Source organism: Acomys minous (genome assembly GCF_964271855.1).
Source record: "Acomys minous genome assembly, chromosome: 16".
NCBI classification, from domain to species: domain Eukaryota; kingdom Metazoa; phylum Chordata; class Mammalia; order Rodentia; family Muridae; genus Acomys; species Acomys minous.
Window position 1 is genome coordinate 79,675,335 of NC_140498.1, and position 16,209 is coordinate 79,691,543.

Consider the following 16,209-nt stretch of genomic DNA (forward strand, 5'->3'; position numbering starts at 1 on the left):
ACTTTACTTACAGTTACCGGTTCCAGCAGACTTTGCTTTTATACTGTTGTGGAATTTCATCTCTTTGTGTAGCACCTTCTTTTCACTGTAGATATAAAAAGTAACTTTTGCCTAAAAAAAAAAAAAAAAAAAGTTCAAGGAGCAGTATGATTGGTCAGGAGATAGGAGGGCAACCTGAGTGGGATTCCTAGAACCCATGTAAAAGTGTAAGGGGAGAATCAACTGGATGCTGTCATCTGACCTACACACTCACACACACACACACACACACACACACACACACACACACACTGTACACTTTCAATACACTAAGAAAAGAGCCAAACTCAGAATGAACATGACCTGTTTCTTCCAGTGCCAGCCCACATTTCCTTGCGTGGCATCAGCATCAGTCCTAGATTACAGCAGGACCATTTTCACTGCACCTGCTGTCGTGCCAGCATCACCAGTGAAACTACCTGAAGCGCCTTGGCTGCTATTCAGGATGGAAACACGGGGCTGTGAAGATGACCCGGTGGGGAGAGGGTTTGGGTTTGCACGGATGAGGACCTAAGCTCAGACTCCCAGGTCCCAGGTCCAAAACTGCTCTGGTTAGGTTTCTGCTGATGTGATGGGATTCCATGACGAAAAGCAACTTGGGGAGTTAACAGTTTATTTCACCTTAAAACTCTCAGGTTGGGCTGGAGAGATGGCTCAGTGGTTAAGAGCACCATCTGCTCTTCTGGAGGTCCTGAGTTCAATTCCCAGCAACCACATGGTGGCTCATAACCATCTACGATGAGATATGGTGCCCTCTTCTGGCCTGCAGGCACACATGCAGGCAGCACACTGTGTATGTAATAAATAAATCTTAAAACAAAACAAAACAGAAACCAATAACCAACTCTCAGGTCACACTCCGTCACTGAGGGAAGCTGGGTCAGGAACTCAGGCACAAACCCGGAAGCAGAGGCCATGGAGGGCTGCTGCTTGCTGGCTTGCTCTCTGTGTCTTACTCATCTTCCTTTTTTGTACTACCCAGGGGTGGCACTGCCTCCAGTTGTCTGGGCCCACCGAAATCAAAGATTAATCAAGAACATGTCCTCTGGTGCCTCATATTTGACCACGTCCCCTGGATGGGGAGACCTGGTGGCACTCAGAGGAAGGATAGCAGGCTACCAAGAAGAGACTTGATACCCTATGAGCATATAAAGGGGGAGGAAGTCTCCCTCAGTCACAGTCATAGGGGAGGGGAGTAAGGGGAAAATGGGAGGGAGGGAGGAATGGGAGGATACAAGGGATGGGATAACCACTGAGATGTAATATGAATAAATTAATAAAATTTTTTTAAAAAATCAAGAACATGTCCCACAGACTTGCTTACAGACAATCTGACAGAGGCCTTTTCTCAATGAAATTTCCCTCTCCCCAGACGACTTTATCTTATGTGAAGTTGAGAAAAGCTAACGAACCCAAAAGCCCGTGCAGTGATGTGGGATGGTTATCTGAAGGTGTGATGCCAAGGTGGGAGGTGGAGGCAGGCAGAGCCATTGCAGCTCATGGGCCAGCTAGTCCAGCCTATGGGCTGAAGTTCCAGGCCAACAAAGGACTTTGTCTCCAGTGGGGAAGGGGGAGGTGTAATGTCCCTGAAGAGAGACATCTGAGGTTGTCCTCTGACCTCCAGACTCTCACAGTATACCTATACATGCATAACACGCACAGAAATATTGTACGTTATAAAGTATGGATTTTTTTTACTGCACACACATTTTTTTGCTCTTAGAAAAATAATTGTTTTCCGGGCATGGTGGTGCATGGCTATAATCCCAGCACTTGGGGGGGGGGGACAGGCAGGTGGATTGCTGTGTGTTTGAGACCAGCCTAGTCTTTAAAGCAAGCCCAGGACGACCAAAGGCTACACAGAGAAACCCTGTCTCAAAAAAAAAAAAACAAAAAAACAACAAACAAACCCAAAACCCAAACCCAACCCCCCAAAAAAGATGGGAGAGAAAAATAATGGTTTAATTAATATAGAAACAAATTTTTTAAAATGCTTTCAATATGTAAGTATCAGAGCAGTATCTCTTTGAGTTGTGTTGTGTTAAAATATTCCATTTTTAAAAGTCTCATCTTAGCTGGGCGTGGTGGCACACATTTTTAATCCCAGTATTCAGGAGGTAGAGGCAGGTGGATCACTGTGAGTTCGAGGCCAGCCTGGTCTACAAAGCAAGTCTAGAACAGCCAAGGCTACACAGAGAAACCTTGTCTTGAAACTACCCCCCAAAAGTCTCATCTTGCTAGGTATGGTGGTGCACACCTTTAATCTCACACTCAAGAGGCTGAGGGAGAAGGTGGGTTTGTGTGAGTCTGAGGGCAGCCTGGTCTACATAGTGAATAGACCAGTGCTACACAGTGAGACCCTGTCTCAGATAAAACAAAATAAGATAAAATATTACAAAGTGCTGTTTGGGCCGGGTATAGTGGTACACGCCTTTAATTCCAGCACTTGGTAGGCAGAGGCAGGTGGATCACTGTGAGTTAAAAGCCAGCCTGGTCTACACAGTGAGTCCTGGACAGCCAAGGCTACACAGAGAAACCCTGTTTTGAAAAAACTTAAAAAAAATAATAAAATTGCTGTTTGGGCTGCTGACTTGAGTTTTATAAAAATTTGTTAAATGAATTTTTGATTAGCATTAGGACAGAATTTCCAATGATTTCTGAAAGGCCCCATGTTAGTTACTTTTCTCATTCCTGTCAGAAAATACCAGAGAAAAAGCAATATCCAGAAGGATGGGTTCATTTTGGCTCACAGTTTGGTGGTCTCGTCCATCAACACTGGGACTGGCTAGAGAAACATGGGGAGGCTGGCCTGTAGTGGAAGCTTTGGTTCCTTTAAAAACTCAGTTATGTTGTGTAAACATGTTTTTGTTTTAATCCCAAGTGTGGGGTATGGGGCTGCCTCTAGTTTGTCCATAGCTGATGACAGCAGCCTTGTGGGGCGCAGAGAGAGGCATGGTCTTTGCCAGCTGCACTTAGTTTTATTCTGAGGACTCTTGAGAGGATATAAATACCAGGGCCCAGAGAGAGAAAGGGACGCTTCAACAGAGCGAGAAGGAGGCGGGGCTTCAAAGAGATGGGGGGGGGGGGAAGGCTGCTGCTTTGTTTGCCGTCTCTGGACTGCTAGACATCCTGATGATTGAAGACTGGCATTGCCCCCAAAGAACCTGACGACCCTAACAAGCTGGAATTAGTAAAGAGAACTCAGCCTTCTCTCCCCACTAATCTTTCTTTCCTACCTAGTGCTGGGAGATGGTGGAAGGGAAGTAGAGGTATAAGAAACCTAAATTAAAATAAATAGAATTAAAAAAAATAGTGCTTACATTGGCTACACTAAACCCAGAGTCGGAAGTACAGAAGAGACATCATGACCATAGCAACTCTTTTTTTTTCTTTTTCTTTTTCTCTCTTTCTCTCTCTCTTTCTTTCTTTCTTTCTTTCTTTCACAAAGGCAACATTTATTTTCCCAAATTCTTTCATCTTAACAAGGACTGTCATGAATGTCCTAAATGAATGTCATAAATCTTTAAATAAATAAATAAATCTTAGAAAAAAAGAAAGAAGGAAAGAAAGAAAACGAGCAAACATGAAGCTGGTTGTGGTGGTTCATGCCTTTGATCCTAGCACTCAGGAGGCAGAGGCAGGCAGATATTTGTGATGTCAAGGCCAGCCTGGTCTACAAGGAGAGTTCCAGGACAGCCAGGGCTACACAGAGAAACCCTATCTCGAAAAACAACCAACCAATACAAAGCAAAAGCACGAAGTTACAACTTTAAAGTTAGAGAAAAAGAATGTCAATATAGGATTCTATATTCATCAGAGTATTCTTTTCAGAACAAAGTGGAAGTCATGTAGATATGCCAGCGAATTGCTCATGACAAGGCCAGAAATAAAAATTACATTTTGCAAATACCAGGTATTTCACAGGGATTTGAAGCAACCATAAGGACATGCAAAATATACGTTGGTCAAAATACATTGTATGAAATTCTCAAAGGATTGCATATATATATATATGCATATATACAGCTAAAGGCATGTGTGGGGCGCTGCCAAGGTGGGGTCTGTTTCCTATCAGCACTTCCGGGACCCTCCTCGCTGCTCAGCCTGTGACCTCATCACCTGGACTCATGAGAAGGACTCCAGGCGTCTTGGACTCCAAGACACTCCCTGAACACAGGTCACCGCGGAACCCGGACACCCCGGAACGAGACACTGCGGAACCCGGAGACCCGGGAACCCGGACTCCCCGGAACGAGACACCGCGGAAACAACCGTTCCGGAATCCGGCCATGGTGAGTCGAGGTCCTGGTCTCGGAGTAGCGTAGCAAGGGCTGTGCGGTAGCTGCAGCCAGTGCAGGGTCGGCGGCGAGTCCCGGGTCGAGTCCTTTTGGGGCGGCCCTGACGGCTCACAGCGAGGGCACAGGCCTGGCAGCCCAATGGCGGGATCTTGGGGATACCCGGGGTCCCCGAGTGCTGGTCCTTCCTGAGAGGAGCTCTGAGCTGGGGCCCTCGCTCCCCATTTCTCCTGAGCATCCTAAATTCTTGGGCAGCATCCAATCAGGATAGTAAATTCTTAAGACTTTCCCACGCCAGCTCCGTGTCTTCCCATTAGACCGCCCCGCGTAGATTTCAGACAGACTCGGTGCCTTTTATTTACCCCGCCCCCGCCGCCTCTTACCCTCTGCACATCAGGTGGCAATTTGAAAGGACTTGTTTTGTCTTCGTGAACTTTGCCCCAGAGCAGAAAGCACAGGGTAGGTAGATTCCTGGTTAAAATAAAACAAAAAACATCTTCACATCCCACTTCCCTCATCTTCACTAGGCACAGGCACTTTAGCAAGCTTTATTTGGGTTGAGCTTTCCGCTGGCTGACTTCAGAGGTGATGTGTCTTCATCTTCCAATTATTTATTTATTTATTTATTTATTTTGTATTGGATTTCAATACTTCCTGACATCAGGTGCTGATCCTCTCTGTTTCCGGCCGCCACGTATCAGGATAGGAGTTGTAAAGGTTTCTGGATTCTGTCCTAGGGAGGGTCCTTTGAGCATGCAGCCTTTAAGGGGGATTCCAAGGAGATGGGGGGACCCTTTGGTATATCTCAAGACTCTGCATTTGTTTACAGATTTTGGCTACTCTAATATTCTAACTGTGTCCTCACCCTAGTGTGCTTACTCTGTATCGTAACTTGTGGGCCGTACAGTAAGTCAGTTTTAACTTTTCTTCTGAAGAGCTTTTGCATTATTCTTTAAAAATTCTGATAGCTGGGTGTGGTGGCTCACGCCTTTAATCCCAGCACTTGGGAGGCAGAAGCCAGCAGATCACTGTGAGTTCGAGCCCAGTCTGGTCTACAAAGTGAGTCCAGAACAGCCAAGGCTACACAGAGAGAACCTGTCTCCAAAAACAAAAACAAACAAACAAAATTCTGACAGTTTGTCATCTTGCCAGTACTTCCTAAGCCCCCCTTTATGTTCCCTGAAACACCCCCTCTGGTTTTTTTTTTTCTTCTTCTAATGACAGCTCTTCAGGTAGCCCATGGTGGCCTAGAAGTTTCCTTGATTTTTGCTGATGCCTCCTGAGAGTTGGGCTGTCTTTTTGCTAACAGGCCTCCTAAAGGCTGTGCCCAGTCCTGGGTTAAATTGCTGTTGCTCCTGGAAATATATACAATAAACACTTCCTAGAACTGTGACTTTTACCATTTCTACCTTATGACTACCCCGTGGCTGTGCTCACACATGTATTTATAGCTGCTCACTGCCTGAGGTCTAGGGAGAGTTTTCACCGCCTCTGTTCCCAAAGCTTGGCAGTTCATATATAGTCCCTTCAATGAGTGATGGAAGGTTTGGGTCACGCTGGGTTTTTTTGTTGTTGTTGTTTTGTTTTTTGTTTTCTAGTTTTTCCAGGTCTGACATCAGGGCAGTAGGCGCCCATTGTATATGTATCATGCATATTCTGAGTTTTAACATTGTCTTCTTTTTTGCTAAAATGTATCCTGCCTTCTCCGGGCCCATTTGTACGCTAGGTTTCTATTGCGAGCCGTGATTGCTTCAGCAAGAGTGTAATGTGCTGTTGTACAGGTTGGACATCCTGTCATCTGAGGGTGAGGCTAGCACCCATTCAAGTGCCTACTTGAGTCAACTCCATGAAGTTTAAGAATGCCGCTTGTTACAAACAAACAAAAACAAAACAACAACAAAAACACAAAACCAGAAGATCTGAAATTTCCTCTTTTTGTAATAATTTATCTTCCTTGACTTCCCCTGGGCAGCTCCGTTGCCCTGTGTTCTTTGAAGTGGTTGGTCGCGTGTGCGTGCAGTTGAGCGTCTTCATATCCTTAAAAACACAGAATGTGAGGCAGGCAGCGGTGGCGCAGTCTTTAATCCCGCCCTCAGGAGTCAGGGGGAGGTGTGAGGACAGCCTGGTCAACAGATCAAGTCTTGAAAATAAACAACAAAAACCCAAACCAAACAACAACAACAACAACAAAAAACCCCATAGAATGTGTGGTGGTATTTTTTCATTCTGGTAACCTTGCCTCTGTTTTATCTTATAAATACAATTGTAACTTGTTAGTGAGGTTACCTGTTTGTAATGTGATTCTTTTATTTTGTAAAGATTCTTGTGTTTTAAGTTTTGAAGTAGATACCCAGAGAAGTCTCCTTTTCTTCTTTGACTTTTATTTATTTATTTATTTATTTATTTTTGTGTGTGCACTATGTATGCACATTCACATTTGTGGGTTCACATTTGTGTGCGGGTATAGGTGTGCATGCACATAGGAGTGCACGTGTGTAGAGGCCAAGTGCAGGTGTCAGGTGGCTTCCTCAATTGTTTTCCATCTTACATATTAAGACAGAGGCTCTCTTGAAGCCAGAGTGTGCTTGACTTGTGGAGCCCAGCTAGCCACGTGGCCTGAGAGTTGGGATTCCAAGGAGGCCCGTAGGCCCACCTGGCATTCCCACGGACGCTGTGCAGCAGGTAGTTACCCACTGAGCCATCTCCTTTCCCTAAGATCCCCATTTTAACTTGTACGACTTCCTGGCACTTAGTTTCTGTCCTCAAGGCTCTGAACTGTGAACACTGCGGTTTGTCGTGTAGTTCTGTGGTTTCTGTGCGCTTGGTGCAACCTAGGAACTCACATTTAGTGCATTCTGTTGACGTGGTTACTCAGTGCTACTTACCAAGAAGTAAATGGTTCTATAAGAAGGATTTATGGTGACATCTATGTATTAAAAATGCCCTTTAATTGATTCATGTTTACCCACTTCCCCAGGGTAAAGGCATTCTCACTAGGTGTAATGGGTCAGCTCTGTAATGAGTTGTGCTCTGTCATAGCCCCAACTTCTGGTGAGTTTAGACACCTATGGTGTCCATCTGTGAGGCTGGGGCTGCTCACCATGGCTAGAACAAAGAAGAGCTGGCTTCTAGCGCTAGTAAGATGTGACACAAACAACTTCTGCCAGCGTCTCATGGGCCTTCCCCAAGTTTCTCTGGGGTAGTTGTGAGGTATGTGAACATCTCTCAAGAAAGAATACTCATAATCCAGGCACTCAAATTTGTTCTCCCCCACACCTGTCTCAGTTCTCAGCTCTTGGCAGAGACAACCCTAGGGTGTATGTACTTAATTTTTTTTTTTTTAACTACAATCTCAAACCCCTGTCACTTCTTTGGAGACCTTTCTGGATGCAGAGACCTCAGAAATAAAAGAGCGCTTTCAGTCGAACCCACTAAAGTTAGCTAGTGTCCATCGGACGAACTTATTTTCTAGTATTATAGTGACTTAGTCTGTGTCTTTTGTCTTCCTATATAACCATAGGCGGCTTCTTATTTTTGTCTTAAAATTAAAGTTTTTTCATTACATTTAATTTTTATCTGTTTGTGTGTGCGTGCGCACATGCATGTATTTGTGTGTATGTGTGTCCACAAATGGGGCTGTACATGTGTGTGCTACAGCATGCTTGTGGAGGTCAGAGGACAGCTTGTGGGGAGGAGTTGGTGCTGTCTTTCCACCAGGGAGCCCTGAGCATGGAACTCAAGCTGTCAGGCCTAGCCAGAAGTTAACCACTGGGCTATGTCCCCAACTTTAACAGCATCACTTGCTGCTAACCGGGACACTTGTGTCTTTGTTCTTATCAGCTTGGCCCAAGCGAGAGTCATCTGAGAAGAGGGAAACTCAATTGAGCAAGTGCCCCACCAGACTGGCCTTTGGCAAGCATGTGGGACATCTTCTTCATTGATAGTTGATGTGAAAGGACCCCATCCACTGTGGGAGGTGTGTCCCTGGTGATTCCCCCTGCTACCTCCATGTCCCATGTGTTGTGCTGCCCCTCGTCTGTTAAGGCCTCACCCCATTCAGTGGCCCCTGTCTAGTTTCCTGACCTCCACAAACAGATCTAAAATGTACAGACCCAAACATTCAAAGCTAGTATAGTATACTAGAGAGAACACGTGCCATTTGTCTTTCTGTGCCTTGGTTACCTAACTTGGTGTAATTTTTCCCTCCAATTCTATCCATCTTGCAAATTTCATTTTTCTTTGCAGATGAATACAATTCTGTTGTGTGTGTGTGTGTGTGTCACATTTTCATTGTCCACTCTTCAGTTGATGACCATCTAGGTCGATTCATTTCCCAGCTCTTAGGACCAGAGCAGCCATGGTCTGCAGAAGATGGAGCTTTCTGGCTTTATGCTGGGGCATGTGATGGTCTGTGCTTAGGTTTTTTGAGAAACTACCACACTGATTTCCATAGTGGCTGAACCAGGTTACATGCCCACCAGCAGTGAATAGGTGTTCCGCGTTCCCGATCCTGTTGTTGTTTGTGTCGCTTGTTCTCTTGATTGTGCCCATTCGGATGGCCGTGAGATGGAATCTCAAACTGCTTCAAATTTGCATATCCTTGATGGGCCAAGGATGTTGAATCATTTTTAAAGTATTTATTGTCCATTTGAATTTCTTCTTCAGAGAATTCCCCGTTCCATTCCTCAGCCCATTGTTTTGATTAGGTCGTTTGTTTTCTCCTTGTTTAGTTCTTTGTGCTATCAACTTTTATTTCAGGAGCTGTTGTCATTCAAGGATGTGTCGGTTGATTTCTCTCCAGAGGAGCGGGAATGCCTAGACCCTGCTCAGTGGAGTTTATATAGAAATGTGATGTTGGAGAATTACAGACACCTTGTCTCCCTGGGTGAGGATTTCTCATCTACAGAATTCTTCATTCCCTCTCGACATCTGATCTCTCTCTGTAGACTCTATCTAGGGGTTCCATTTTGTTTGAAGGCCGTTCACGTCCCTTTGTGTAGGGGTCTGAAGGGCTAGAGGAAATGGTTTCAGTTGTATTTATTTTGAAATCGCCTTTCTTGAGGAAGTATGTCTGCTTCACTCTAGGTCAGTGTTTCTCAACCTGTGGGTCTCGACCCCCACAGGTCACATGTCAGACATCCTGCATATCAGGTGTTTCCATTACAACTCATAGCAGTAGCAAAATCACAGTTATGGAGTAGCAGTGAAGTAACTGTGTAGTCGGAGCTCACCACAATATGAAAACTGTATTAAAGGATCTAAGCATTAAGAAGGTTGAGAACCACTGTTCTAGATCCGTGGTAACTCCTGACACTTGCTGGCCTGAAGCGGTGTGGCTGGATCTTACACTCCATCTCCCCTTTTGCTCTGGGGTTTGGTCACGTGTGCAAGTGAAGCTTAGCATCTCCAAGGTGAAAATCCCTCACACATATTCTAATGGCTATGCCAGGGAGTAACTGGAGAAATCATTTCCTCAAATCTCCTCTTTTACCTCTTCTTTTCTCCCAGCACAGTGTGGTCAGAGACATGTTATTACGTATCAGGAGACTCTTAACTGAACATCGCTCTCTCTGAACAGGTCTTGCTGTGTGTAAGCCCTCCCTGGTCACACTGCTGGAGCAGAGGCAAGAGCCTTGGGGTGTGAAGAGCCGAGAGGCAGGAACCATGCACCCAGGTAGGTGGGAGGGAGGGAAGACACAGGAGGAAGAAGCCTTGCTGTCAGATGTGGATTGGGAAGCTCTGCTTCAATGGAGATGACTTTTCAGGAGCTGAAGTTACAGGCAGTTGTGAGCTGCCCTGTGGATGCTGGGACCTGAGCCCGGCTTCTCTGGAAGAGCTATACAGGCTCGGGACTGGTGAGCCATCTCTCCGGCCCTAGATGCAGTACCCTTTACATGTACAAACAGCAAATTAAAACAATAGAACTATAAAACCTACCACCTTTTCTTACTTCTGTGGACCAGTACCATCCAGACAATATACATGAACTGTGTAGAGTTCATTAGAGTCCTTCAAATATGGGTTTTTTTTTTCTGTGTGGTTTAGTTTTATCTTTTCTATTAGAAATGGTTCTTCATATTTCTGCCTAGAACTCCCTGGACTTGGGCTAGAGAGAAGTCTTTGTGGTTGAGAGCGAGTCCTGCTCCTGCTCAAATTTTGCTCTCAACACTCAGGTTAGGGAGGAGAGGCTGACAACTCCCGTAATCCAAGGGCTCCATTGCCCCCTCTGAAGTCACTGCACTCATCATGCACATACCTATACACAAACACATGCATACAGCAAAAGGAAAAAAATTTATTTATTCATTTCATTTTGGTTTTTCAAGACAGGGTTTCTCTGTGTAGCCTTGGCTGTCCTGGACTTGCTTTGTAGACTTGGCTGGCCTTGAACTCACAGAGATCTACTTGCCTCTGCTTCCCAAGTGCTGGGATTAAAGGCATGTGCCGCGACCACCCGGCAGAAAAAAAATCTTTAAAAAAAAATTCTACCTTCCATGGCTGACTGTCTGAAGTACTGGCATCTTCCTCCTGTCCTGATCCAAAGTATGCCTGTTAACCTCCCCTGCAGAGCAGGCTGTACTGAAGCTACCTATCAGACAGCCTTCAGCACTTCACAACTGTACACATCTGCTTTCTCTTTTTCTCTCTCAAGAGAACAGAATGGTGTTCAAAGGTTTTTGTTGGTTCGTTTGTTTTGGGGTGATCGTAAAGTGCTGTTTTCAGAAAAGAAGAGCTGTGGACGATGATAGAAGTAACAGACTTTCCATCCAGTGCCCGTAGTTTTTGTGATCACTTGGGGTGCATCGATGGGTTAGCCACCTTGGGGATTTGTCACCAAGACAGTTGGTTGTTATCTTTTGGTTAGTTTCATATTCCTGTGGGGAAATGGGGAGGCTCTTCTGTTTGCTGCTCTGCTATCCAGAGGACATGTCCTCGTGGCATTGATGCTAGATTTGGAAATAACTCACCTTAGTGAGGCAACTGAGGTGAGGGGTTGCTGGGATTCCCTGTGGGTAATTCTTAAAAAGCACCCATTCCGTGCTTGAATGAAGAGCTTGAACAGTTGAAATGCAGCTGGGCTGAACGGAGCCAACTATTCCTTTAGACAAGAGGTGTGAGCATGAAGGACGCAGTTTGCAGTCTGCTTCTCTTTTTGAAGGGCGCATTATTCAGTCTCCAGCAAATCCATTTCCTATGCACCAAAATACACAGTTTAATAAAGACAGGAAGTGTTGTTGCTTCTTTGCTTTGAGACAAGGTCTCGCTGTGTAGCCCAGGCTATCCTGGAACTCGGTATGGAGCCCATGCCCACCTTGAAACGTGATCTTTCTGTTTCACCCTCCTAAGTGCTGAGCTTACAGGCAGGTGTGAGCTCCCTCCGTCCTCAGTTAGCCACCGACCAACTCTTTTCTCCATCCACATCCAGATCCAGACACTTAGAGAATCCGGTGCAGTGCAGTGAAACCAGGAAGGTCATTAACGAGACCGGGGAGTAACATATTGGAGAGAAAATGCTGTTAGTATGATGAAACTCAGAGCTTTAGCTATGGTTGAAGTTGTGTGCCCTCTCTTTTCCCCAGAGAACCTTTGCGACTGCAACGACTCTGTCAAAGACTGCAATCAACAGGCGACACTTAGCATCCTCCAGTGTGCACAGAGCGAAGAGAAGCCATGCAAACGTGAGGAACAGGGCGGAGCTCTTAGTGACGACTCAGCTTCTGGTCAGCATCTCAGGGCGCAGGAAGGGGATAGGCCCTACACGTGTGAAGACTGTGGGAAAGCCTTCAAGTACCGCTCGGTCCTCTACCAACACCACATAATCCACACTGCGGCAAGACCTTACACATGTAAAGAGTGCGGCAAAGCCTTCAAGAGAAGCAGAAACCTTACCCAACACCAGATAACTCATAAGAGAGAGAAACCACACAAGTGTAAAGAGTGCGGCCGAGCCTTTAGTACACTTTCTGTCCTTACCCAACACCAGATAATTCACACTGGAGAGAAACCCTACGCATGTAAAGAGTGTGGCAGAACCTTTAAATATAACTCAACCCTTACTCAACATGAAGTCATTCACACCGAAGCGAAACCCTACAAATGTCAGGAATGTGGCAAAGCCTTCAAGAGAAGCCACACGCTTAGCCAACATCAGATAATCCATAAAGGCGAGAAGCCGCACACGTGCAAGGAGTGTGGCAAGGCCTTCAGTAAACACTCATCTCTTACACAACACCAGGTCATCCACACTGGAGAGAAACCCTACAAGTGTAAAGAGTGTGGGAAAGCCTTCAGGTATCAGTCAACCCTTACCCGACACCAGATTGTTCACACGGGAGCGAAGCCCTACAAGTGTCAGGAGTGTGGCAAAGCCTTCAATAACAGCTCAACTCTTAGTCGGCATCAGATAATCCACACAGGAGAGAAGCCCTACAAGTGTCAGGAGTGTGGCAAGGCCTTCTACTGTTCTTCGTTCTTGATCCAGCATGTGAAGATTCATTTCGAAGAGATGCCCTATCGATGCAAAGAGTGCGGTAAGCCCTTCAGGCTTTCCTCACAGCTTATCCGACACCAGCGAATCCACACTGGGGAGGAGCCTTACATATGCAAAGAGTGTGGCAAGACCTTCAAGTACCACTCAAACCTTACGTGACACCAGATCCTTCACACCGGAGCGAAGCCCTACAAATGTGAAGAGTGTGGCAAAGCCTTCAATAACAGCTCAACCCTTACGCGACACCAGATAATCCACACAGGAGAGAAGCCCTACAAGTGCCAAGAGTGTGGCAAGGCCTTCTACTGTTCCTCGTATCTGATCCAGCATATGAAAGTTCATTTTGAGGAGATCCCCTATAGGTGTAAGGACTGTGGTAAACCCTTTAAGTGCTCTTCACAGCTTATTCGACACCAGAGAATCCATAGTGGAGAGAAACCCTACGTCTGTAAGGACTGTGGCAAGGCCTTCAACTGCACGTCCTACCTTACTAAGCACCAGAGAACCCATACTGGAGAGAAGCCCTATGTGTGTAAGGAGTGTGGCAAGGCGTTTAACTGTTCTTCCTATCTTTCTAAACATCAGAGAATTCATATCGGAGACAGACTCTACAAGTGTAAGGAGTGTGGTAAATCTTACTACTTTTCCTCACAGCTTAATCGGCATCAGAGAATTCATACTGGAGAGAAACCCTACATCTGTAAAGACTGCGGCAAGGCCTTCAACTGTTCGTCATATCTTAATAAGCATCAGAGAACCCATATCGTAGAAAAACCCTACGTGTGTAAAGAGTGTGGCAAAGCTTTTAACTGCTCTTCATACCTTGCCAAACACCAGCGAATCCATACTGGAGACAGGCTTCACAAGTGTACCGAGTGTGGCAAAGCGTATTACTTTTCCTCACAGCTTAATCGGCATCAGAGGATCCATACGAGGGAGAAACCCTATAGATGCAGAGACTGTGGCGAGGCCTTTATTACTTCTTCCAGCCTTAAGCGGCACCAGGAAACTCATACTCTAGTGGAACCCAGCAGCATATCGGATTTGACAGAACCTTAACAGTAAGATAGTTGTCGCTGGATATTTCATAGAGGAGAAAAACCTATTTGCACGGTTAATGTCTTTAACAGCTGCGGAATCTTCAGTTTGCACAAGAAGGTCATACGTGAGGGAGACACTACAAGTCCGAGGAGTATGGTGCGCCCTTAGCAGGCGGGTAGCAGTCACGCCATACTAACCAATCCGCAGTTGAGAGCAATCACAGATGGGCTAACATGGCCTGGCCTTTGATCAAAGCTCTTCTTTATTGGACAGGGTTTCTCTGTGTAGCCTTGGCTGTCCTGGACTCATTTTGTAGACAAGACTGACCTCGAACTCACAGCAATCCACCTGCCTCTGCCTTCCGAGTGCTAAGATTAAATTGGAAAGAGCACTGTCATACATGTAGCCCTCAGAAGAGTAATACTGTGCTGAAATCACCTCTTAAATAAAAAAAAAAAAATAGCATAGCTTTCACTAATACCTCAAACAATTGTTTAAGACCGGGCTGTGTAGCCCTGGATGTTCTGGAACTCACTATGTAGACCAGTCTGCCTTCAGACTCACAGAGATCTGCTTGCTTCTGCCTCTGGAGTGCTGGGACTAAAGGTGTGCGTCACTGTGCCCTGCCCATACCTCAGATCTTGATATATGCATAGGAGAGACATCTTAGGAGTATGTAGAATATGGCAGCATTTTGAGCTGCTTAGCTTTATCAGTGGGACAGAAAAAGTCAACCCAGGTGTCAGCGTCATGTGAACTCAACTTTGAAAGGATGCAATGTATTAAACATCCAAATTTACTAAACAACCTCACTGTTAAAACCTATACAAAGCATAGCCCTCCCGCCATCTTAGCAGAAGAACCAGCCAGCTTTTGAAGAAGTTTTAAATGTTTCTCCAGAGAGCATAAAATGTATTTTGAAAAACTATTTTATGTCTGAACTTAAGTACATACAAGGAGAGAATGGTTCTTGTCTTTGGCATGTACTGCTTGACATGTTATTTTGTCACAGATTAAACGACCTTACTGAAGCCTGTCCATAACATCACAGTAACTATTGCTGAGGAATAGGGAATGGCTGAGAATTCTTATCCTCACATACATGTCCAGACCTGGAGGTTTTCTTGTATGTGATATTTTAATCCATCCTTTTTGCACTTACCCAGAAATTTTGAGGGATGTAAAAATGTAATAAAGTGTTGTAGATTTCTGGATCTTAAGTTATTTATAAAACTTTTTTTATCATGGTTTTTATCCACACGTTACCTCTTCAGTGGCACAAAGAACACAGAAATGTTGACATTCATTTGTGTTGACTGTGACATGCACATCGCAATCTAATGACAAACTTTAGAAGTAGAACTACAGAAGTTCTGTACGTCCATGGATAATGATTAAGAATAAAAAGAAATTATAGGAACCAAAAATAATTTTAAGGGAGTTGATAATTTATGGCAAGATAGAAACATTGTGTTTTGGGGGAATAAAGTCTTTTTTGTCTAAATGAAATGCATCTAAACAACTTCATGGGTTTTTTTGTTCAGAATAGTTACTTCCTGGTTCTGTTAGGCATGAAGGATGTATGTATGAATTAAAGTTTATGACTGTGTTTATGTGACCATTTGTTGGTCATGACTATTTTCTGAGCCAGTCCCTAACCTCAGGAATTCAGCTGTGCCTGCTTGCAAAGCGTCATCCCAGCTGGCTTTGTTGACTGACCTCTCATAGGAGGAGCATGGGGAAGGTCATGGAACCTTCATCTGAGATTACAGCACCCCATACCATCTGTTGTATGCTTTTTTGCCCTAATTGCATGTGGCCTCCGGGGGGGGCTAGGACATGGCAGATCAGGGAAGACTGGGAGGAGGAACTTCATCTTTGTTGCTGTAGGAAAGCCATCGTAAGATTTCTAAGTCAAGACTTTCTGGTGCAGCCTTTTTGTAGGGGGAAACAGCACGCCATAAGTAACCCCAATAAATTCCTCTGCTCCAGAGTGTACTTTGGTGGCATTGTGCCTCTGTTGTTGGGACTTTAGTGAGAAGGGATAGATGTTTACATCCTCCCCAAGGAGGGTTTTAGCAACGCTTGGTGTAGCTGCAGAGTAAAACAAAACCAACCATGCTCTGGGGAAAGTGCAGTGGTGTTGTGCTTGAAACTAGAGTGAAGTTGTGGGTACATGCATGCAAATGTGTGTGTGTGTGAGTGTGTGTGTAAGTGAGTGAGAGAGAGAGAGAGAGAGAGAGAGAGAGAGAGAGAGAGAGAGAGAGAGAGTTTGCAGAGAAAATTAACATGGTGGCTTGACTCTACAGGGCTTGGGGTCTAGTGGCAGGACACAGGCAGTGC

At 45.2% G+C, this 16,209-nt stretch overlaps 1 protein-coding gene across 2 annotated transcripts; it reads left to right on the forward strand.

Moving 5' to 3' along the window:
* Positions 1–4,135: 4,135 nt before the first annotated feature.
* LOC311587581 (uncharacterized protein) lies at positions 4,136–15,379 on the forward strand. Of its 2 annotated transcripts, none has more exons than XM_084764541.1 (4): positions 4,136–4,331; positions 9,093–9,219; positions 9,913–10,008; positions 11,915–15,379. In XM_084764541.1, the coding sequence occupies exons 1-4, from the start codon at positions 4,167–4,169 to the stop codon at positions 12,982–12,984; spliced, it is 1,458 nt and encodes a 485-aa protein (XP_084620667.1). In that variant the 5' UTR covers positions 4,136–4,166; the 3' UTR covers positions 12,985–15,379. The 2 variants fall into 2 exon arrangements, with proteins under 2 accessions (XP_084620667.1, XP_084620668.1); XM_084764542.1 differs by lacking the exon at positions 4,136–4,331 and adding an exon at positions 4,339–4,793.
* The last annotated feature ends 830 nt before the right edge of the window (positions 15,380–16,209 follow it).

Bases quoted from the DNA above. Each gene is read 5' to 3' on its own strand.
- LOC311587581 (XM_084764541.1), top strand. From the start codon at position 4,167: ATGAGAAGGACTCCAGGCGTCTTGGACTCCAAGACACTCCCTGAACAC. The intron at 9,220-9,912 runs GTGAGGATTTCT...CTCTCTGAACAG, and splicing joins CAGACACCTTGTCTCCCTGG to GTCTTGCTGTGTGTAAGCCC. The intron at 10,009-11,914 runs GTAGGTGGGAGG...TCTTTTCCCCAG, and splicing joins GGCAGGAACCATGCACCCAG to AGAACCTTTGCGACTGCAAC.